We start from the raw sequence: 25,232 nt of genomic DNA, 5'->3' as shown, positions 1-25,232 counted from the left end.
GTAGTTCCCCACCCACAGCTTAAAGCATTTTTATTTGTAGACAAATGCTAGCTGCCAAATTTGCAGACAGGGAATACAAAAATAAACTAATGGAGAACCTGACAATGCTGAGTCTCTGGAACAGGGTGGGAAGAAGGTAGGGACTGGTCGAGAATATGTTTTATACAGAAAATTCTCTACCTGTAGTGCTTCCACCTACAGCTGTGCTAAGTGGACACTTAAATGCACAGTTCTCCTCATTCCAAAGCATCTCACTGAATGGCATTGTTCTACAAGTCACACCAGCATGCGTGAGATGTAGCTCTTACTCTTTATTACCAAAGCTTAACTTAATCATGTTATCTTGATCAAAGGCTTTAAGGCCTGAAATGCTAAACACGTCAAAACAAGCGAGTGACCTTGTTTGCCAGCCTTTCAGTGTCACTCCAACTCTTCTAAAACAGAGCTTTATTTGTACACAAATAAGTTTGACCAGGTGTTCTTATGGGTAACTTACAAAGGACGCTGTCCCTGCTCAGAGAAACAAAAACTCTGTTTTGGCCACCACTGCACCTAGAAGGTGGTTGTTGGAAATGCAGCATAACAGTTGCAGGGAGCAATGTCAGGACTGGGGGACTGACCCACAATTAACTAGCAATAATTAGCATGATTTATAGTTACTGGCTGCAGAAGGGTAGGTGCAGGGCCAGATTTATGTTTGATGAGGCCCTAAACTACTGAAGGTTGTGGGGCCCTTTGTATGTCCAGCTGTCCTTTGTCAATAACAAATTGTCACTGTTTTTGTGTTGAAGATATGCTATATGATAATTTATGGACCTAATAGGTATCTAAAGTCATTTGCACATAACAAATAGGAGCCTACACAACACAAAACACTGTTGCTGTATGTAGGTTTTATTTTATTTGTTTTCTGTCTTATATTTTGGAAACGTACATCCAGGTTTTTTTCCTTTAATTTTTTTGGGGGTCCCCAAGAGAGTGGGGCCCTAAGCTATAGCATATACGTAAATCTGGCACTGGATAGGTGCGAGAAGAGCTAACAATTAACATACTGCTTTATCTTTCAAGGAAAAAGTTGTTTTGTTCTTCTCTGCATTATACTACCACTCCCGCACTGCCAAAATATCAGAAATAACTTTAAGGTCCCTCCTTTCTTCAAAACCAAAGCTGGTAATATTCAAATGTTGTTGGAGTTGAATTGCCATCATTCCCATCCAGCATTGCCAGTGATCAGGATGAAAGATGGCACATTTGTAATCGGAACCATGTACTCTTCCTGACTTTGTTTCATTCCAATATTGTGCTGGTTGGGGGGGGGGGGTTCTCTCTCCGGTGGGAGTGGGCAACTTTAATCAGGAAGTGGCTGGAGAGAGAAGAATTCAATCTCTCCTTCCTTCATGCTGCAGTCCTGATCCAGATCAGGGCCCATCCTTACTCCTGAGTAAATGAAACACATATGCAGACTTGCATAATTACTGCAATGTATTCTTCGACTCAAATCACTCACTACGTTATTGGCTCAGTGTTGTGGTGCACAAGCAGATGCAAGCAAAGGACTCTAGTGGAAGGTTGCTTTGTTTTCAGAGCATCTTTTCACAGATGTATTAAATGCATAGGACAGGATACAGACGGAGGGGATTAGATGTGCTTCACCACTGATATTTTAAAGGATGTAAAAGTGAGTAATTTAAATTGTAAAACAGAAAATTGTGTGTGTGTGTATAAAGATGCATTTCACCAAGTCAACTGATCTCTGAAGCAAGTGCTATGTCATTAAGACCATGTACTACCCCCTCTCTAATATTACCTGAACCATAAAATTCTGCAGCAGGGGCTGCTTTGCAATTTGCCAGTGCTTTTTAAGCGCGGATAACTCTCTCTAGTCATCACTGCTTATAAAGCACTGGCAAATGGAAAGCAGCCCCTGCTGCAGAGTTTTATAGATACAAACTACTAGCCTATTATTCTTCTTCAAGCATAACAAGCACATACAAAAGTAACACAGCTTATTTATACTTATATATCCTATGCCCTTTTAAAATGGGGGGGGGGGCTTATTGGGTTGTTTTTAATCTGATTATGTATTTTGTGGTTTTATATTTTGATTTTATTCTGTGAGCCGCCCTGAGACCTGAGGGAGGTATATAAATTCAATAAATAAATAAATAAATAAAATACTTACCCTCTAGAACTGTTGAAATTCCCCATTGCAAGATACACAATGAAGAACTTTCAGTAAGCTGACTAGATGCAGTGGTACAACTGGGTCAACATAAAGATTCAAGCAGAGCAAAGAAGGACCCTTATAAAGCATACCTCCCTAATGATTATTGCTCCTAGAGTTTCGTGCCAAAGATAAGGGCTCCTCCTATTTCACAATCACAAGGCAATAGTGGCCAGAGTCACTGATTAACCGGTTTCATTGTCTACGCTGAAAAAGTAAGATGTGCTTTGGGAGAGAGCGCTTGGTGCATGTCCAAAGTCACATAGAAGACAGACGTGTCCGGCAGAAGACGCCAAGAGCTGCAGCTGTGGCACATTGTACCTTATTGCAAAGTCAGTCGTGCAGGTGGGCTGCATGATCCATCAGCAAGCTTATCAGCTACATGACCTCATTTCCAGGATGGATGGCCTTGCTAGTCTGTTGCGGTAAAAACAGCCAAGAGCCTTGTAGTACAGTGGTACCTCGGTTTACGAACTTAATCTGTCCCGGAAGTCCGTTCTTAAACTGAAACCGTTCTTAAACCGAGGCGCGCTTTCCCTAATGAGGCATCCCGCCACCGGTGCCCTTCCACCGTTCGGATTCCGTTCTTAGAGCAAGGTAAAGTTCTCAAACCAATACATTATTTCCAGTTTTGCCGAGTTTGTAAACTGAATCGTTCTTAAACCGGACTGTTCTTAAACAGAGGAACCACTGTACTTTAAACACATCTGTATATAAACTGGTAAGGAACTGAATCCATCATTTCGTCAAATGGTTTCATTTTGTTCTTGGAACTTTTAAGAATGTTGTTATGGGCCATGTTTCAATATCAAGAGATGTGCTGCAATATAAATAAAATGCAACACAGCTCTTAATAATAAAACATCGCCTTGCAGCAATTCTAAGAACTCAAATGAAATATCTCACACACACACACACACACACACGAGCTGCAGCTGTGTTTCATTTTAAATACTCTTGCTACTGCTTTCTTCAGTCACTCCTTTAGTTCACTCTTCCGCTTAGCAAAGAATCTAGAGAGCTTCCTTCCTCAGACTCAATCTGCTTTCCGCCAAGTCTTTTCTGGACTATTATTCCCCTTACACTATTTTTGCCACCCATTTATTTTAAGCTTTCCCCCATTCACTCTTTGATGAAGCTGTTTGAAGGTCAAACTAGATGTGAGACGAAACATGCAAAGGCAGGGGAGAAAAGGGGAGTTTTATATTTTTGTAGTGGCTGTGAGGGAGGGGATTTTTTATCAGGACCACTGCACAAAGAGACAGGAAATACAATCATTTCCTCTACCATGACTGTTGTGATAAAAACCACCCTTCTCCCCCACTAGCCCACAAAGCTGTCCTGGAGAGAAACTTCCATTAGGTCTTCTCCATATGTACCTTGGGGCTTTCTTATTTTTTTTTAAAAAAAGTTCAGCTGATATCATCGCAAGTGCCACATATAGCTTCTAATCTAGTTTGGCCTCTGTTACTTGAAATTCTGTGAACATCAGTTGTTGTTTTTAACTCAATTTTTAAGCAAGAAATCCAAACCCCAGATCTGCCAGGATAGGCGGAATTATGCTGGCAAACCTCTTTTAAAGGTTTGTTTTCCCTCTGTCAGGCTTACACCGGGTCAGCCAGCAAGAGCTACGCTCCTGAACAGTTTGTAATGGGGGTTGTGATACTTATCACTAATCACATCACACAGTTACCAGCCAGGCTGTGTTGTCACATTCCACAAAGCAAATAAGAATAAGCTGAACGTGCCTTGGACAGAAGGAAACACCACGTATCTGCAGGGACAAGCCACCCTCTTCGGTTCCATTTACATGATGTTGACAACAAAACAATAACAAGAATATCTGGAAAATGAAAGGCTTCTCTAACAGAAGCACATATCACACAGCCGGTGGACAAGAAATGTAGTTCTTATAAACTCCAGAATGGTCCTAAAAAGTGACAGCTTACCTTTCTCGTGGAACAGCAAACCAGTACTCTGGTTGCTTTCTTCTTTTACTATATTGCTGAGCCATTGTGGAGCTTTGAGAAGTAAAGGACTTCCTCATAGGTTTGCCCACTTTGATGCACAGAAACATCGGAGGGGACTTGCTTTTCTCTTCCTTTGAAGGAAGCATATCTGAATCCAAAAGACCACAGAGTTATAACATAGCAAACGGAGCATAGTGGCCAGGCCTGCAGCACAATTTAGCGACTTAAGAAATGTAGAATATGGTTTTGAATTTAGTATATTTAAATGTATATTCTGTGAACATTCTGTACTAACAGCCCTTCAGTGTATTTTAACTGCTTTTAATACTATATTTTAAAATTATTGCAACCCACACTGCAACATCATGGTGAAAGTCTGGTAGGAAATTATTATGCTTATTATTCTCAGCTTCCTCCAAGACTAATTTAAGGTAATCAACAAAAATATTTTGCAGAAAGAAAAGGGGAAAAAAACAACTTATGAAATAACTTCAATACTTTGACCTGCAGAAAAAGAAGCTCAAGTGGGTTTTAATGTAGCCCCTACAATCAGGAAAATTCAATTGTTCGACATATTCCCATATCTCAACTATATTCAAGTCATAAGAAAGAAAGAAAAAACCCAAGAGTATTCCACGTCTCTAGAAGCTACTACAGAAAGCGATTAGAATCAAGGTCAGACTCGTTAAATTTTTGTAGGACATAACTGTACTGCCAAACAATCTGTAAAAAAACAACAACAAGGTTGAAAAGAACTATTGGAAACTGAAAGAGAATTTCTGTCCTTCATTAACATAGGGTGCTACAGTAACACTATGGCAAGCAGGCCTACCTTCAATGGGCACTTGGATTCTCTGCAGCAGCCAGAGTCTGATTTCAGACTTATTATCTAGCTGAGATGGCAATGAAGAGGCTATTGATCCTTCATGGTCATTTTTCTCTGCTGTTGCGCCAACTTCTGACGATGCCTCTTTCCTTCCATTAGAACACAAATCGGGCCCTGCTCTTTTGCCTTTCACAAATTTATTGGCTTGGGAATGTGAAGAGCTAAGGGTGAGGTCTATGCCTCCTGGTATACTGTTCCCCTCTTCCTTGATGTTGGCCTTACATAAGTCATCAGTAGTCTGTGGCTCATCCTTATCTTTACTGAGGTAAAATTCAATAAGTTTGTCTTTATTCAGCTCCTTATTTGCATCCAGAGTTGTTTCCACCTTATTTGTTGGCGAACTACCCCCCTTGTTTATTTCAGGCACCACATCTAGCTTCTCACAGGACTCTAAATCAAGGACATCTTTAAGAACTTCATGCTTTGTCCCTGATGAATCCAACACCGATTGGTCACAATTTTCTTTATTTGTTGCTTGCAACCAAACTTCCTTTCTCATTTTAGAGTCATTGGGAACACCAACTGTTCCGACATCTCTGCTCTTTACTTTGCTATCAGTCTGTGATGAAGTCTCTTCCAGTTCAATAAAACCATCTTCTTCCAGAAGGGAATTATCTTTGGATAGGTCCAGACTAACACTCTCTACAGAATGTTCCGTGGTACATTCCAAAGCCACCCTTTTTGAAGGCTCAGGAGTGTTGGAGTCCCTTTGTTTTTCCTCCGACTTGGAGGTCACCAAGGAAGAACTTTCAGGAGGTTTAAGTTCAAGATCTGTAGATTTCTCCTTCTCCATGGGCTTTATTGGTGTGGAATTCAGGGTGACAAAGTTGTCCGCTTTGGGCTTCTTCTTCTCCTTGTTTATGGATTTAAATTTGCTGAAAGGGTTGATATCCTTCTCAGAAGCAAGGTCTTCCCACTCACCAGGCCTGTACAAAGGACAAAGATCCTTTGGAATGTCGCTGTCAGGAAAGATGGTGGATGCATATGGAATGTTAAAAATGGAGAACAAAATGAAAACAAAATGAAAACTCAATAAATACTAAAATAAATAAACAAATCAAATGGCAAAAAGGAACTTTCAACTAAAATACACCAAAGCAACATTGAAATAATTTAAAATAAACCAATTCTGCTTCTCGCAAAATAAAATGCAAGCCAACTGAAATAAGTAATTATGGAGTTGAAAGAATTGGTATAACAAAATATTTGTATTTTGAAGTTCATGTTGTGAAAGTGGAGAAATGGATGTATTATTAGGTACTCTGCAGGTATTTTTAAGGCCAAGGGGACAAAAGACAAGACCCAGCCTGAGTCTTCAAGTTACTACAAAAGGAGCAACAGAATAACCATAAACTGTATAATTTCTTTTCTGTGATGAGGCCACTGATAGCAAACAAATCCCATCTTATCAGCTAAGACTGATACAAAAGACTAGAAGCAGACTAAAGAGATCCAAGCTCAAAAACATGAGGAGGCCTCAGAAATCATAAGTTCTACAATTCTATTATTTTCAAGGCTCCTGAAATTTTCCTTCTCTCGGCTGACAGCATAAGCCTTTGAATGAGCCAAGATTCATGCCCTCAAGCTTTTCTCAGCAATCACAAATACATTTTTTTAAAAGAGAAAATTTTATACAGTTCAGCAAGCTGCCCAACCTTGCTTCAAATAAATAAACTTAAGCCTGTACATACGTATAAGCTCACATTTTCTCATACAGTATACAGAGATTAATAACAAATAACTTCAGGCCACTGGAAGAATCCCTGTATTTGCAAAGTGATTTCACAACTCCAGCGCTTCTCACTACTGGAGTAAATGTTCAGTTAAGACATGAAGATCCCTCTCATTACCTATGCGGTCATTATATGTGATGATACAAATTATGCAATTGCAGCTGTACCTGTAAAGTAGCTGTACTGTACAGCATTATTACCATTCATACAATCATAGGAAGAGATTCAAGAACATTAGTACTAACAGTCTGTCTTCAGAGGAAGATCCTACATATATCTACTCCTATACAGATCAGTCTACATCATTTAATATGCCAATAATTTGGAGCTCACAGCAGTGAAATATCGAAGCATTATCCTTTGATTAATGTTGTGGGACATTCTGCTGAAAAACCCATTCAAATAAAGAAACTAGCCTTACTAGATCCGTGACACTTTATTTCATTTCCCAGCTCCTTTCCCTGCTGCTCTTTTCGCTGAATCTGTGCTTCTTAATTCAAAAATTAAGATTTAAGCCCAGTTTACGTGGCATTTTCGTGAGGTGATAAAAGTGCTCACACAAGAATTTTTGCCTACTCGTAGTCATGTGGTGAGATGAATTAAGCAGCAGTTTTATGCAGCTGGTGCCAAATCTATTGTTTTGCTCCCTTTGGACTACATCACTGAGGACAAGAAGGAGGACCTCAATACACACTACCCATGCTTGCTTGCATGTAGTATTTTATGGGCAGCAATATATAAACAAGTTGTGGAGGGCTTTCCATACAAAGAGGGTAACTGTATACAACCTCACCACTTGGAAAAAACAACAACGTGTGACCTGGGCCTAGCCTGTATCACCATTCCTAATGAATACAGAACTATTCTGCATCTCCCTTCCCTCCCACCCTCATTAGCTTTTTTGCTCCTCATGTTCTTCAAAGTTCTCCTTTCACTTCCCACTAGTTGTCCTCCACATCCCACTGGTTACATGGTTAACAAAGAATACTTCTTACGATGGCAGGGCATCTTTAATCTTCATGTGAGAGATATCGTTGTAGAGTGCAATCGAAACAACCTCATCCATGGGGCAAATGAGCCCGTACTCTTCGCAGCCATTCTCAATTACCAGAGGGTCTGATTTGTGAGGATCAAACATGATGGTGTTGGGAGTGACTATCATGACCCCTCCTACCACACCCTTAAAATAAAAATAAATGAATTAGCACATCAGATTTTCGAGACATGTTCGCAGTACTGTCTGTTGTCCCTTATGTTCCCTTTCCCAAATTCTTTATACACCCCTCATTGTCGTTCCCGCACCCCGCCCTTGCAATCATGTTTTCCACCAAAGTGCTCACTCTGAACAGACAACAGGTCAATACCCTACACTGATACCAAGCAGTGATAAGGATTCCAAGTGCTCAAAACACATCTATCTTCAGCAGACAAGGCCAGGGTTATAAAGGGGGATCAAGGTATTTAAATTTTATCCTTAGCTGCAATGAAATGGGAGTGACAGCTTGTTAATTAACTAGAGTCAAAATATTAGAATCCACCAGTCAAGCAAAAAACATTCTTCTCTGATCTTGACTGCTTCCATGACACCTATCAAAGCTAGCAGGCCTCCTTTCTCAGGTTAGCATGACTTCATTTCTTATGCTGATAATTCCCAGCAGGAGACTCGGATGGCTACAGCACACTGAAGTCAAAATGGCAAATGGCTCTGCTTTAGAGCTTAGGTACATGTAATATGCATACTCATGAAATAAAAGATTTGGAACACTGCAGGAGGAAGGGAGTGAATTTGGTAGGGAGACAGTTTAGTACTTCCCTTCCTATGAGGCTTCTCTGTTCCAAATTACCTCCTCTTGCAGCTGCTGTCACCTAGTAAAAGCTGCTGCTAGACCCTGGCTATGTTTCTATGTGCATAATGTGTGGTTCGCTATTGAATCTTATGCGCCCACAACCCCAAGCACACACACAGGAACCATCTACAAAACAGCCCATTTTAGACTATGGTCAGCCTACTTAGTAAAGCTAATTTTCAAAGGCAAATAGATTTGTAGACAATAAAGATTAACAGTTCCAACATCTGCACACCTTATGATACTCTAATTGTTATTTTCCTATCACACACACACACACACCTGTTGCAAAATAAATCATCATCAAAGCGTTCTCTACCTTGCCATCTGTGAAGTATCGACAGTTCATTTTCAAAAACTTGACAACAACTGGCTCATCTTCCTCTGAGGTGGAAGACAGGACTCTTTGGATTGGTCTGCAAACCCTTCTTGCTAAGTCAGCATCCTTGAATGATAAGTGTTTTTTAAAAAATAAAAAACCAGCAGACATTTGTGTGCCACAGTTCCTTGTGAAGGTGGGAGAGGCCTCCACAGATTTCCCATTTTTGCTCATTTGTAGTGGCATGAAGAAAACCAGCAGTTCAAGCAGAGAGCCACGGCAAGCAAACAATGGAATATGTGGCAAATAGCCGTGGAACTACTATCAAGTGACCCTTATGGCATGCAGAGCGTTCCCATGTCTATTGCAAATATGAAAAGCAATTTTACACTTTTCAAGAGCCGTAATATCAAAATATAGTTTATACGCTTATCTGATTTGGCAGTACTTTCTAAACAACAGAGTTTGTATAACATCTTACTGAAAAAATAACACAAAAACCCTTGTGCAACCTTAAACTCTAACCAGTTTATTGTGGCATAAGCTTTTGTGGACCAGAGCCCACTCCCTGAAAGGCTATGCCAGAAAAAAAAGTCTTAATATGCTTCTTTGCTTTTTGGCTAAAACTGACTCTGACTAACACGAAAGTCTTACCGGAAGTTTATCATACTCAGCATCTGATGAGGAAGGTGAAACAGTAGCGCCAGGGCTTGAAGAAGCTAGTTTCGCAGCAGCAGAAAGAGGCTCACTATCTGGCACATACAGAACCTAGGCCAACCCCCCCCCCCCAAAAAAGAAACAAGATTATTACAATAACACACACACACACACACACACACACACACACACATATATATATATATATACACACACACACACACACACACACACACACACACATACAACTATTAGCTTCTTGCATTTTGTCCCTCTCTCATTGCAGGATAGTGACAATCCTGGCTTTCATTCCTGACTTAACACAACCAACTAGCAATGTGACTATGCACCTATAAATGTGTTTAAAATCACCTTAAAAGCAACAATATTTACAGTGCCATCCGATACATATCCACTCAGAAGTAAACGCTATTAATTCAATGCAGTTTACTCCCAGGTAAAGAGGTATAGGATTGCAGCCTTAAGCACATATAATTGGTGCAGGATTTCAGCCCAGTGCAGAATTGATCACAGGGCTGCCTGCACCGATACATGCAAAGGGTTCCAGGTTCAGTTCCAGGCATCTCCAGATGTGTCTGGGAAACACTCTTATCTGAAACCATAGACAGCTGCTGCCAAGCAGTATAGGAAATACTCTGCTAGTTGGATGCATATAAAGTTGTGTTCTTATAAAACCAGTGTTATTTTTGCATGCAGACAACAGGGAGGGGCTGTGCCACTCACCTGCCTTCTCACTGGCTGCAAAACGGCTGCATACCAGGAGGCAGCAGCAAGGTTGCTGTGGTGCAAACTCGCCAGCAGGTGCAACAGATTGGCTCCACCAGCGTGTCTGCACTGTGCTAACTTTATTACTGCGTCACCCCTTCCTTTATTGCTGCATCACTTTATGTAGCAGCAGCACAGCTCCACCATGTACATGTGGATCTGAAGCCACTGCATGCCTACAATCACTTATTAGGGCATGGTGTCATTTCCATTGTTCTGGTTATTTCAAAATGATATTAGAAGAGCCCTCTTTAACTAGTACAGATCACATCTTTTCGAAAATTAGATTTAATCACAACCCGGTTACCTGGCCCGGAACAATTGTGTGTGTGAAGAGCCTGTTGAGTTCCACAAGTTTATTTGGAGTGATGTTAAACTTCAGAGCTATGCTGTTTAGAGTATCTTGGCTTCCAGCCTGAGGGAGGGAAGATAGAAAGATTAAAATGTTATTGCACTGTCCTCGATCATGCCTGTTTAAAAACAACAAATGTAAAACCTAAATTTAAGAAGACCATTTCCTCGATGCAGGGGGAAATAACCAAGGCATGTAGCACCTCAAAAACCACCACACATTTCTAAGTAGGCTCTAGTCACAAAACAAAGTAGATTCTGGGGCACCAAAGCTTCTGCCGTAATAAATTATTAGCCTTTAAAATGCAATGGGACATAGTTATTTTTTGCTGCAAGAATTACCAGCGGGAGAGGAATGGCAGGTAAAGATGATGAACTATGCAGAATTAGCAAAGCTGACGGGAAAAATCCGAAAGCAGAGTGAACAAGCATTCCAGAGAGTGTGGAGTAAATTTATTCAATATATAGGCAATCATTGTAAATACATAAAGACACTAGACGGACTGCGTTAAATCTTGCAACGTTTATTAAGAGGAACTTTTCTACAAATATGCTTAAAGACTAATATAATATTAAGAAAAATGTAGAACTGTGATGGTATAAATGTGTGGAAATAAGAGGTAGTTATATAAAAACCAGATGACGGGATGGAGGGAAGTCGATTAGCTCAGTGGAGCTTAAATTTTGTAAAAGGAAATAAGATGTTATATCAATGTTAAAAATGAAAAATCAATAAAAAATTTATTTAAAAAAAATAGTTATTTTTTGCTGCAACTGATTAACATGGCAACACCTCTGGAAATGTATTTTGGCAGAATGTGTGAAACACTACAGAATAAAGTGGATTTATTAGCTACAAATTACCCAGTCTCTCTTACATGAGAATGTTCATGGCTTAAAGTTGATTCAAAGTTGTTGTTTTTAATCTTAACTCTCATTCAAACCCAGAGCCCTAACTTTTCTTGTATGCATTCTCTGGTGCTTGCATTTGACCTCTGGGAGCAGCCAGGATCAATCAAGCCTGCCAACACATAAAAGTATCTTATCTTTGCAATACACGTGAGGGCTTGTGGAAAATATTCCCATCTTTTGATTCTGGACTGGAGGGAGGATTTAATTGAAGGAATCTGAGTGAAAACAAACAGTCATACACAACAGATCAATAGGATTGACCCACTTGGGTCTCTGTTTATAGCTAGTTAAGTCAATCCTTTATCAGCTTTACAAGATAAGAGGAAGTTGTATCCAGAGCAAACTTGTTTTCTAACCATTGTACATAATCCACTGAACCACTGCATGTGTACTAGAGCTTGAGCATATAACAGCGTCTTGTACTTTTCTCCCCATTCCTTCTTCTTGCTAATCTATTAATTTAGAAGCTTCTTGCCTTTAATGAACAGACCCTGGAGCTTTGTGGGCAATGAAAACATCAATTCTAGGTGCAGTGGTGATTTAAGACAAATCTGACTGCTAGAGATCAGAAAGGCTCCGACAGCCACCACCTACTTATACAATCAAGGCTAGACCTACCCCACAAGGAGGCCAGGAGGCACAATTCCAACCTTCCCTATGCTCCGTGAGTCTGTAGCCAAGATTGTATGTGTAGAAATCCTTGACATGAAGGGAGATCCTCAAAGGCCAAAGTACTCATGCGGAAGGATGGTACACACACAGAACTGCTTTGAGCATGTGATGAATGTGCAGGCAGATGGGTGTGAGACCATCAAGCACATGGGATGTCGGATTAGCCTGAATAGTTCCACAACGCCTTCACAGGCTCCTTTAACATGTTTGGGGTGAGGACTGTCAGAACTCTTCTATCATTAGGAAAGAGACTGAAAATAAAACCAGCCAGGATCCTAACAAATGTATATGTAAGCCATACAGTATTTGAAATACTGGCCATCACAGCTCGAAAAAGAAAAGAAAAAGAAAAAGCAAACATGGAAAATGGCAACCAAAAAAGATCAAGACTAAAATGAAGCACATGGAACTAGTTTAGCATGGTGCACAAACCAGGCCACTTTCTCCTCCACTAGCCCACTTCGTAGAAGGAATCTCTCTCTCCCTCCCCCCCTTTTTTTTACTGGACCGCAAAGGGAAAGGATTCCATACTGGGCACAGATAAGGGACTTCCCCTCTTCCACAGGCAACATGGAAACTACTTGAAGCAGGGTAGGAAAAAAAAATGTTTGCAGGCTAGTAACTTTTTGCAAGGCTATTAAACTGCCTTAAATTCAAGGCAGAAGAAAAATGTTCCTGCATAATTAAGTTATTAAGGCTGCAATCCCAGACACAATTATCTGGGAGTAACCCATATTGTACTTAATGCAGCTTACTTCTGAGTAGACACACATAGTATTGCACTGTGAATCTGCTGTTGTAAGATTTGTTGATAGCTATGGTCAAGGATAGCTAAAATAGTAGGCTATACCAATTACCAGGGAGGGGAGGGGAGGCTGCTGAGTTCAAGATATGCATTATTATTATTATTATTATTATTATTATTATTATTATTACTACTACTACTACTACTGTATTACAATTTTATTATTATTCTTGACTATGTATGCGAATCAGACACAGGATATATTAAAAGTTGTTTATACTATGCAGCATCTGTGCAGCAGTGTCTGGGGCGAAAACCGGTAAAATGTCCAAACTCTGCCAAAAAAAGCTCAACAACTTTTCTGTCTGGATTTTCACTGTTTGAAATATGGCAACCCTACTATAATTTTTCCCTTCTCCCACCGAAGAGAACTAACTTCACTCTGCTTAAGATGCAGCACACAACAGCAGCTTTCAAAGCTACAGACAAGGCCAAAGTACGGTATGTAAGGAACACTTTACTGAGGCATGGAAAACTAATGCAGCCCAGTCCAGGCTGCAACTGCATTATCATGAGTGGGGAAACTGAGGCTAGGCTACAGATTTTGGTTCAAGTATATTTATGAAACTTATTTCCCTGTATTTATATACCTATTGTACAGATCTAGTGAGATTTCCATGAGCCAATCAGGAACATTGGAGCAGAACAAGCAACTTTACAAAAATTGGGTTTCTGGTTCACATCTAGGAAAAGACATGTGCCATGTTGTAAGCAAAACTCAGTCCTCTATTTCAGGGGTCACCAAACTTTTTGGACCAGTGAGCACATCGGGAATTCTGAGAATGTGCAGCTTTGCTCTTCTTATTGCAAAAACTCCTATTGCATATCACTTTGAAATTAAATGGTGCCTGCTAACTGTTGCTTGCACACTCAGTGAGGTGGGTGGCTGCAGCAGCGAGGACAACCCTGTGTTGGGCAGGTGGCTTCAGGGATTGGCACTGGGCCCCCTAATTGGGTATGGGCCTTGGAAGATGCCCAGTGATTCTAACCCGTCCTGCTGGGCCTGGATCCATCCCCTGCCCTATTGCTTGATTGAGAGGCACTCCTCTCACATTTTGTTCTTGAGAACAGTTACAGTACTTGAAATGCGGTTATGTTTAAGAGGGGGAACTTAGTATAGGTAAGACTGAGCTAGTGCATGCAGGAACCAGGCAGGAAGATGAAACAACCTCTTGCATATTGTGGATATTTACTGAGACCTTTAGTAGATAGATACCATTGGTGGTACTAGTGGAGACACAGGTGGCTGCTGCCTGGTTATACTCAGGAAAAGGATCACTTCCCCTTGTGAATAGGATAAAAACAACAAACTAGGATGTAGAGGAATTGCATAGCATGGGGGAATAGAATGGGCATACCACTTCCAAAAATATTCATGCAATAGATTCTGTGCAGCTACTCTTACCGTGTATTCTATTGTACCATGTGGCTTCTGAGAGATCATTTTCTTTTCTTTCTTCTCATTGGTTTTGGTTCGATTGTCCTCTGAAAGAGAAACCCCAAGACCCATTACCTAAAATGTGAACAACTTTCAAATCACTAATCGGTAAACATAAGCAAAATTTACTGTAATAAAAGAATATTAAACCAGGTTGTCTCGGCCAAACATGAAAACTGGTGATTAATGAATCATAAATAATAATTTTATTATTTATACCACACCCATCTGTCTGGGTTTTCCCAGCCACTCTGGCTGGCTTACAACATATATAAAAACACTATAAAACCTCAAATATTAAAAACTTTTCGATACAGGGCTGCCTCTCACAGAAAAGCTATTCTTGCATATAATTGTTTGTTGACAATATATTTAACAGTAATGCTTGAGTGTTGCATTAAGGAAAGTGTCAATTATCATTTATTGGTAGACTGGTAGCCACAAGTGAGTTATGCCCTAAGCTAAGGTGGGTCACCAACGTTTTCTTATCTGTTTGTGTTTTTAGCAAGGAGAAAGAGGAAGAAAAACAGGCATGCTGTATATGGTAAAGAATTAAAAGTGGGTCAACGGTTGCAAGTTGAGGCTAAATGTGGGTGTTACGTCAGGAAAAGTTGAAATACACTGTGACAAATGTTAATGATAAAAAAACCCACCACTATCTACCTGAGGTGTACACAGCGTGCCTAAGCGCCTGGACAAAGCTGAGATCATGACAGGACAAATCACTCAGGCATTTGCAGTATCAACAAGAATTGTGCGTTCTGCTCTCTGCTGATGTCACAACTGCCTATGTGCGCTCTTTCCAGTCATCCAAGATTTTTATGGTCTTGGTTGGGGCTACTGGGTTCAGCAGGACTCCGCAGAAGACCTTGTATGGGCATTAGTCTTTTGCAAGATCAGAAACCAAAATTTATGTCGAAAGGATATCCTTTGTGTTCTGCTAGATGCTTTTGTTGAGGACACACATAAGCGGTTCATTCTACAATACTGCAGCTTCAAACTGTCAGGCCATATTCACACATAAGCAGTAAATTAGTTATGCTAACATAACTAAAACAATTCTAACAACATTGCCAGCATTAAGCAAAGTTGTACATCGGAATAGCCTTATTCTTATTTTTATTTCTAGAACCAGCCTTCAGCTGACGATTGCGGGGCAGCACGACAATACATAAAATCTTCCATTAAAAGAAACACAAATGAAATCAAATGCAGCCTTGAAACATCATAAAATATATTAATATCACCTCCAAAGTTCTAAGTATCAGATAGACCCTTGTTATCTCTGCTTCTTCCAAATGCTGAATGATTGAATCAGTGCATATTTAGATGGGAGGCAAAAAGAAAATACTGAGGGAGTCAGGAAAACAAAATGGGGAATAAAATAAAAAATTCCTTCCAGTAGCACCTTAGAGACCAACTAAGTTTGTTCTTGGTATGAGCTTTCGTGTGCATGAACACTTCTTCAGATAACCATGCACACGAAAGCTCATACCAAGAACAAACTTAGTTGGTCTCTAAGGTGCTACTGGAAAGAATTTCTTTTTATTATTTTGTTTTGACTATGGCAGACCAACACGGCTACCCACCTGTAACTGGAAAAATGGGGAATGATAGCAAGTCAGACCACTGGTCCATCTAGCCTACAACTCCTCTGAATGGCAGCAGCTTTCAAGAGTCTTCTTGGGCCTTTCCCGGACATCCAGCATCTCTTTTAACTGGAAATGCCAAGGATTGAACACACAAAACTATGGCTGCTTCTCCCACTTTGAATACCCCACACAGGATCTGGTATATCTGCTACGAGAACCTACCTAACAAATTAAAAATGTCTATCCCAGGATAAACATTATGAAGGGTGGTTATAAATGTCTTAAGCAAAGAAGCAAGCATTTCTCTTTCTTTCTTTCTTTCTTTCTTTCTTTCTTTCTTTCTTTCTTTCTAACCAACACCAGCCTCTGAGGGTAGACATTTCAGTTGAAGAGGAAGCAGATAAAAGGGGGCCAGGCAGGAAGAAAGCAGCTGTTTAACTCTTTCCCTTCCAATCATTTTGAAGCTCAGATTCTTCCTGCCCAACTTGCTTTTTACTTTGTAGAGGGGAAATACAGGGCTGTATATTTTCTTCCTTGGTGGAAACAAACAAACAAGCAAGCATGAGATGGGAGATTTGAAGTGAAAAACCTGCTAGAAGGGAAAGGTATGAGGCCAATTTATCTTTCTTTCACCACGGACATACACCTCAAACTAAAATGAACTTCAGAGACAATTTTTTTCTATTTTTTAAAAAAAGAAAACATCAGAGAAGATGCATGTGCCTGTGTTTAATGTGCAATCCATCGGAATTACCATATGAATTTTTAACAATAAAGCATTGAGGTCCCATTTTCTTCAATAAGATTTGCTTCAGCATCATATTTACCATGGGAGGCGAAACACAAGCTAGCTGCCCAATGATCGTTGCTTAATATCTTAAAACACTTTAAAAAAATAAACACACATTAAATGTACATTTCTAGGTGATTGTCATTATCACATGTGCACACACAGTAGTGGATGTGTCATGTTTTCAGTGGGAGAGCTGTAGATGTAAAAAGCTGTAATGAAAAATATGGTTAGGTATCCTCAGAGAGCTCTGAAAGTCCATTCACCTTGTCTAGTTTCCCAAGATCTATTCTCCCTGAGCCCCCCCTCCTCATCCATGTGTGATAACCATCAGCAGACAGGAATCAGAGGTTTGCATACCTAACAACAGGTAAGGCTGCCTGTAATCCACACACCAGGAAAAATGCTTTGGGGCTGAAAAACTGTGCATAACCTTTAGGAATTTCTTCTTTGCCATCTCGCTGTGATCAATGGCCACAGCTTCTGGCAGAGATTCACAGCTGTCCCCGGTTGCAGAACTGTAGCCTGAAGACGGCAAACCCTCCTCCCATTCCACGTTGATTACTCTCCCCGGGCGTTTACAGGCAGCAGCAGCGGCAGCAGCTTGGCAGACCTTTCTGGGCACATCCGGCAAACAGCTCTTGCAGAATCCTCCAGGATTGTGGGCACAGCAACACTCAACCGCAAACATCTTCAAGCGCAGGAATGCCAACCTAAATCATGTGTCCAAAAGTCCTGAGTTTCCCCTTTCACAACTTTCTTTAAAAAGGGGGGGGGGGAGAGAAGGGAAAGGCTCTTTGGCATGCCTCTGCTAAATCAGCCTCGCTGGACTTGAAAGCAAGCAAGGCTGACAGAGAACGGAAAATAAGCCACAGCAAAATCACTCAGGATACAAATTGGCTAATTTCCCCCCCCACTCGGAGAAAATTAGAATAGAATAGTGTCATTACTTGTGTGTGTCTGCGCGTGCGCGCACACACACAAACACACACAAAATCCCCATCTTTTTCAAAGCCTCTGCTACGGAAGTGACTGAGGAAGGGGCTTGTCCAAGTCTGTGGAATCCAGCTCTGAGGAAAGTGAAGGAGATTAGTGTAATTCTGCATACTCCACCCCTCAGCTGAAATATGAGCACAGTCCCCTTGTAGCAAAGGGAACAGGAGGATCCCAAGGCACAGAGATGGCACGTAGTGTGCTGAGTTTTCAAAAGCAAGGCTTACGCTAATTTTGGTATCACTCACAACTCAATTGTAATGAGATTTATATAGACATTTCCACAGCTGGCAACTTCACAAGCGCTTTTGCATTCCCACCGTATGAAATATGTGAATGTAAAACATGTGCAGAGAAGAAGAAGAAGAGTTTGGATTTGATATCCCGCTTTTCACTACCCGAAGGAGTCTCAAAGCGGTTAACATTCTCCTTTCCCTTCCTCCCCCACAACAAACACTCTGTGAGGTGAGTGGGGCTGAGAGACTTCAAAGTAGTGTGACTAGCCCAAGGTCACCCAGCAGCTGCATGTGGAGGAGTGGAGACACGACCCCGGTTCCCCAGATTACGAGTCTACCTCTCTTAACCACTACACCACACTGGCTCTCGAGGACTAGCTAGAGGACTAGCTTACACAATGGGAGGATGGGCATGGAATGTTGGGGAATTGTTTAACACAGGGGTGGCAAATCTCCAGTTTGAAGGCCTGATCCAGTGCCCTCCCCACCCAGCAAATTTTCCTGGCCTCTCGTTAAGATCCCATCAATTTTGACAGTGGTGGTGAAAATGAAGTGAAGTGAAGTGAAGTGAAGCAGGCACAGCACTGGGTGTTGCTGGGTAGTGTCCAATGCTCTGTTGATGATGCAAATCACCCCCTCCCCAGAAATCATATCCATCATCTGATGAGTGTAGAGGTAGAAATATCCTCTCCAACATGATCTGCAAGGATCAGCTGACTAAGGTGTATACATGTACAAGCCACATCCACCACTTTGGCCAAAAAAAGTCTAGCCCCCACCCCCAGTTTAGTGTTATGAAGATAAGCCACAGTGAGTCTCAAACTCACACACTTTTCCTTTCTCCTCCTCCAGGATGATCTTGAGATCATCTTTATATCCACACACAACATATAACAAGTTAGACCAATAGCCAATCAAATCCAGAACTCTCTTCATTGCCCTGGTGAGCACTAGCTCTTCAGGATTCTCAGGCAAAAATCATCACAAGATCTATTAATTGAAATGTTTTGGGACTGAATTATGACCTCATATCATCAAAACTTTGGGCTCCACCACAGAGCTACAGCTTCTCCTAAGCATCAGTTACCAGCTTTCTGATTTTTACAAAAAATCTAACATATTTGTTAACAAATATTGAATAGACAAGTGTTATTTAGTCTGATAGTCATGAAGCGTATTTACAACTTGGAAATAGGTTGAAAATTCTGATCTCATCCCAATCACCACAGGGATGACTAGAGGGGAAAAGATTTGAATGCCACTACAATGCTAGCTTTGGATTTATTTGTTTTTACTTGTTAAGAGCAGCAGGTTTCTGGTTACTGATTTACAAGGTTACGCCTTTAAACTTTGCCCCTTCAGTGGATAGATACCGTGTGAGGAAACAAGGCAAAACCTTGTAAAGATGACCATTGAAGGAATCTACAACATAATTGTTAACTAGAAAAGCTGAATCCAACTTAGGTTTTTGGTTTGCCAGCCCAGCCATTTAAGGTTCTAAAATGGACCATCATAAAAAATAATAGCAAAGGAATAAACCCACCAGTGCGCCCTCAGGAGATGGCCACACACCAGACATTTCAGCCAAGTTCAAATCGTGGTGCACTTGTTCTGTACCCAGTGTTTGAAGCGATTGGTTCCTAATGAGAAGCAATATAACCAGACCTTCTGTATCCAGCTAAGTCACTGGCAATTGGAACAACTTCCGTAAACACAACAGAACTGTGCCTCTGTCTCCTCCCACTGCACATGACCCAAATCTGCTTCAGGGAGCAAATTTCAGGTTGCAGGGCACAATAGGAATATTGTGTTTTAAAACCTGGCATCATACTACCATTTGATGGAAGCCTTAACTCTTACCAGGTATGTCTGTAAGTCTACATAGATGTGTAGGTAAAAGTAAACACACTATGTTTTTCACATACCTTCCCCCATCCCCAACACAAGCCTTCAGTCCTGTATTACCTATTGCCCCAGAGGGCTCCCCAACTCTGAGAAGCATCTTTGGGACAACCATGGAGTGCCACAGTGCATAATGGAGAATTGAGAAAAATGTGGTGTTGGCACCCCCTTGTGAAAAAAGAAACGGTTTCTGCTTGCATAAAGCCACTAGAGGATGCAACTCTGAGACTGGTTAAAACCCGTATCAACCAGCACCAAATCTGGAGCAGGGACAAATTACATTGCGCCCATCAAATGTTATGGACTAAAGCTCCATCAGCCCCACCCACAGGTTGGGGAGAATGGGAGTTGCAATTCAACATTTCTGGAGGGCACCGTATTAGCTACCCCTGCTCTGGGGTACACCATCAAACAGTATTTGTTTTTTTTCTATTTCAGCAGGTATTTTGTGTTGCTTAGTTGCAAAACGAAATAAGTGATTTTGTAAAAATGCACACCCAGAGATCTATTATTTCTCTGATGCTCCAATTCAAATTTAAATTGGCATCAGAACCTTCATTATCAGACTGCTGGAGAAAGGCACAACCATGGGATCTCTAGCAATGGAAGAAGCTAATGGTCCCTTTTCAAGGTTGCTAAGGCGGCTGAAATTGTACTGTTGCCATATAAATACTAAACAGATTCTTATGCTAGCAAAATGTTTTATGGCTCTCCTGGATAGCTGTCTTACACGCTCTACTCTAGTTATTTGGAATCTTTCCAAACTTCATAGGCAGCCATTATCCTTGTAGTGTCCTGCCAAATGATGGAGTCATTTTTGCAGATTCTGTTTACTCTTTAGGCGGTTAATGGGCCATCATAAAAGTTACTTGGGTTGGGCAACACGTGCCGTTCTTCATATTCTTCCCAACAAGGAAAAGCTAGAGCAGTGGGGCATTTTTACCTTAGGGGGAAAAGAGGAGTAATAAACTGTATAATGAAGATTGAGACAGATACTTGCTACTCAAGAGTCTACCACTAAAACTGATTAGCAGTAGATTGGGGATAGACAAAAGTGTTTTTCCCCAGAATGCATAGTTAAAACATGGAATTCACAGCCGCAGGATTTGGCAACTGCTATCAACTTTAAATGCTTCAGAGAGGAATTAGACAAGATTATGGTCCATCAATGGTTAATTAGTCATGGTGGCTATAGGATCTTATGTGTTCAGAGACAGTACAGTATAGAACTGAATACAACTGGTTAAAGAGGCAACAGCAGAAGAAAGACATTTCTCCATGACCTGCTTAGTTATCTTCCCAGGGTATCTGGTTGACCATTGTAGGAAGAAGGATAAGATGGACCCGTGATATGATCTTAGTGGGATTATTATTATGTTCTTAAGTCTTAAAAGACGTGTGTGTGTGTGTGTGTGTGTGTGTGTGTGTGTGTGTACATTCAAAAACCTACACACTGCTAACCATCTCTTTCAATAGTGTTATGTTTCACTGAGTATTTTATACTCAGAATGTTTTTAACAAAATGAAAAATTGCTAAGAAGCAGAGAGATTAGGTGAATATAAGAAATCTGGTCCCAGAGCCTTGTGGCTAGGAATCCTTTCAAACAGTTACACTCATTCCACTACGCTTTACCTTCCCCAGTGTAGCTGGATCCAACCTCCACTTACAAGGTGCCAGGTTGGAGACAGGTGCCCATTCTGAAGGTAAAAGCCAACCCATTCATCCACTACATTCAAATACATAAAAAGGTATTTTATTTGATGCTAAGAAACTTCTGTCATTTCTAATACATAGAATCTGTGCTTGCAAATGGACTTCACACACTTTAACCAGTCCTGGCAAGATTCAGCAATATTACAGAATCCAAATGGGAGCTTATAAAACTAAAACGTGTTTATATATTCCATACTGACTTACAGAAGGTTACTGAAAGTATAGCAGCAATATAATGAGAAGAAAAAACACAACACCACAGATTGTTACACTTTAAAAGTACTTAAAAGATTTCAAAGAGGTAATACTGTATTTGGTTTAAACTCACCAATACTATAGTATCGCTTAAGATCTGTGCGCCTAATATCCTTTGGCTGACTGCTTTTTTTCTTTTTTTTCTCCAAGTCCTCCTTTTCCCCAGACTTTTTGCTGTTTTCTTGGGAGCCATTGGTCTGCACCAGAACAGCTTTACTTCCATCATCTCTTCCAGTCTGAGTTCTACCTGTGGGGATCCCACAAGCATTTGAGGAGGCTGCCTCTGAATTTTGCTTAGCTAGCCTCTTTTTCTTCAAACTAGAAAAAAAGAAACACAAGAAAGCAATATAGACAATATGCTAATTTGCAGAAATCTCATTGGCTAACCATTGATCATTATAATTTTATGTACCTTGATCCTGCTAAATTGCAATGATCAGAATAACAATTTTTTAAATCTAACTTAGCATACCCTCCAACATTTCTCTGATGAAATTCCATAATGATAATTTTACTATTTATACCCCACACATCTTACTGGGTTGCCCCAGCCACTCTGGGCAGCTTCCACATATTTAAAAATATAATAAAACATTAAACATTAAAAAAAAAAACCTTCCCTATACAGGAGTGCCTTCAGACAGCTCAGGGATCAGATAACTCCATACCCTCCAACATTTCTCCAATGAAAATAGGGATATCCCAAGGAAAAGCGGAACATTCCGGGATCAAATAAAAAAACCGGGACGGCTTCTCTAAATCAGGGGTATCTTGGACACTTGGAGGGTCTGACTTTGTGGTGGGCTACTGAATCCAGCTACCGAGCCAGTTCTTTGCCTCCACCACCACACATAGATCAACTTTTGCAGGTGAGTGGAGCAGCCTACCTCATGATGTAGATGTCATGAAGTCAGGTGATGACTTCAAAAGCGATCCCTCTTAGGGCCTATCAGGTAACTGGAGCTGAGAGTAGTCCCACTGGCTACAGCAGTGCAGCCAATCCAAACCAAACCTTCATCTGCTCCACACCTGTTGTCACACTTGACAACTTATTTTTTATTAAAGACCTATAAGCATCCAAAATGACACAAAAAATGAGACAGATAGATTCTTAAGATGGCACAAATTTTATTTGTAAAAAAACCCAACACATTTTCGCCTGTGGTTATATTAGGCCTTCACCAGGAGCTGTAAAAGGAACAATACATATAACACTCTCAATTTTGTCTACTGCTTCTGCCCCTTGGTGCTGATGTAGTTGTGAGTGTTATTATTGTTATTTCTGTTGTCTGGTCTTTGACCATAACAGAGATTGATTGATTGATCGATAGAATACATCACATAAATATTCAGTGAAAGTGACAGTGATTTTATTAACCTAGATTTCTGCAAACTGCTTCTACATTTTACATTGAGTAAATATATATTAGCAAATAAATAACGTAGATATACTTTAACTGGTTTTAATTGAGAAAAATGCAAGTGGTGCCTTGTTCCTAAAATAACGAAGGCCTAAAATAATCATGGGCCAAAACATATTGGGCTTTTCCTTTTTACAAATAAAATACCAATTGTGGCTAAACTTGAGGTTTTATCTCTCTCATTTTTTGGAACTTACTTTACATGGCAAAGTAGTCTTTATTTCAGCAGGTTATGTGCTGCTGCAACATGTCATCTTATCATGCTGCTCATGTAACATCAGGAGTTTGCGTGCAAGTGTGAGGATCTGGCATGTCCTTCCCATCACTTGACCAAGAAACTGAGAAACTGCTGGGATAGAAGGAGCAGTGGCAGGTGACTCCTCCTACGTGAGCTTGGATGTCTGACGTTACTGGAGCAACACGGGACCAGTTTCTGATGGAAGCAAAGCCGGCTCCAGCCCATGAGCCTAAATAAGGTTCTATGTTAATCCCCATCTCAAACAATACTACACTGATTAATATATTTGGCCAGCATCTATTCATTATGTCATCGTCTAAACTTATAATTTCACAGTCAGCTGCCCAGGCTTTATGATTAGCTTTGTTTTCACATAAACATGTCATTCATTCAAGGTTATCTAAATCAGTGCCCTCTAATACATGTTTGTTCTGAGGCTCTTATAAACATCTACAAAAAGAGAGAGATCTTAACGACTCCATTGATATATGAAGAATAACCTTTTCTTTCAAAAGTGAGATTTAATATTTCCCCCTATTTCTGTACTACATCTTCATTAATTATGTTATTGTTTTTAATTATAGTGGTAAGTCACCTTGAGCCAAAGAGAAAGTAGGAAATGGAAGGGCTGTAGTGGAATGACACATTACATGCTTTGAATGCCCAAAGGACCCAACCCCAAGTATCTCTAGAAAGGGCTGGAAAAGGGTCTTGTTTTGAGTTTCTGGATAGCTACTCTGCTGGTCAGTGTAGTAGATAGACTATATTGGGTAGAGGAAGGGAAGAAGAAATTTGGAGACTAAAGTCAGGCCAGCAATGAGTAGAGCCAACTAATTCTACTTCGTAGAACTGTAGAGCTGGAAGGACCCAAAGGTATATATGCTTCTGTAATGGCCTATCACCAGGAAAAGAGGCTAAGGATGCAGAGTGAAATTTTTCTCTGGACCAGCCGCAGATGACACTACTATCAGCAAAAGAGGAACATGGTGTGCTGGGACCTCTACAATCCAAGAATGCTGCCTTGCCCCTCCATCCATGCACAATACAGAGGTTTCAGTAGGCTTGGTGGAACCCCAAGTTTAGAAGCACACAAAAAACTTTGAGGAAAGGTTGGGGCCCTCAGAGTAATTGAATAGAGCTGTCCATGGTCCTGCAACTTCTGAACAGACCACCCTTGCCGCTTTCTGTGTGGGATCCAGCATCAGACCCAGACACAACATGTGGTACAACTTTGGGAATACAGACACACCTTCAGGAACCCTGCCATTACTAGGCACTGTCAGGAGCTAGTAATCCTTAACAGGATGAAGAAATGAGGCAACCTACTCCAACTGCAGCTCAGCAGTACAGTATCTGCTATCCATACAGATGGTCTCAGGCTTAATCCCTGTCATCTCCAAATAGGGCTGGGTAAGAGCCCTGTCTGAAGAGTTGGAGAACCACTGCCAATAATTGCTGAGCTAGACAGATGTATGTCTCACTCAGTTTAAG

The 25,232-nt window shown here is 40.7% G+C and overlaps 1 protein-coding gene across 2 annotated transcripts in view; it reads right to left on the bottom strand.

The window, feature by feature from the left end:
- Positions 1-25,232, bottom strand: part of NCOA7 (nuclear receptor coactivator 7) — a 58,360-nt gene that overhangs the window by 15,753 nt on the left and 17,375 nt on the right. Inside the window, exons 3-10 of one of the 2 annotated variants that reach the window (XM_033143734.1) lie at positions 22,156-22,400; positions 14,568-14,647; positions 10,730-10,837; positions 9,634-9,747; positions 8,980-9,105; positions 7,809-7,993; positions 5,027-6,039; positions 4,174-4,342 (exon numbers count right to left, since the gene is read on the bottom strand). In XM_033143734.1, the coding sequence (XP_032999625.1) occupies positions 4,174-4,342; positions 5,027-6,039; positions 7,809-7,993; positions 8,980-9,105; positions 9,634-9,747; positions 10,730-10,837; positions 14,568-14,647; positions 22,156-22,400 (2,040 nt within the window). The remainder of the gene's footprint in view (positions 1-4,173; positions 4,343-5,026; positions 6,040-7,808; positions 7,994-8,979; positions 9,106-9,633; positions 9,748-10,729; positions 10,838-14,567; positions 14,648-22,155; positions 22,401-25,232) is intronic. The other variant, XM_033143735.1, reaches the window with a different exon arrangement.

Source organism: Lacerta agilis, chromosome 3 (genome assembly GCF_009819535.1).
Source record: "Lacerta agilis isolate rLacAgi1 chromosome 3, rLacAgi1.pri, whole genome shotgun sequence".
Classification (NCBI taxonomy): Eukaryota; Metazoa; Chordata; class Lepidosauria; order Squamata; family Lacertidae; genus Lacerta; species Lacerta agilis.
The sequence above is the reverse complement of the archived record's forward strand: the minus strand, read 5'-3'. Positions and strand labels throughout refer to the sequence as shown.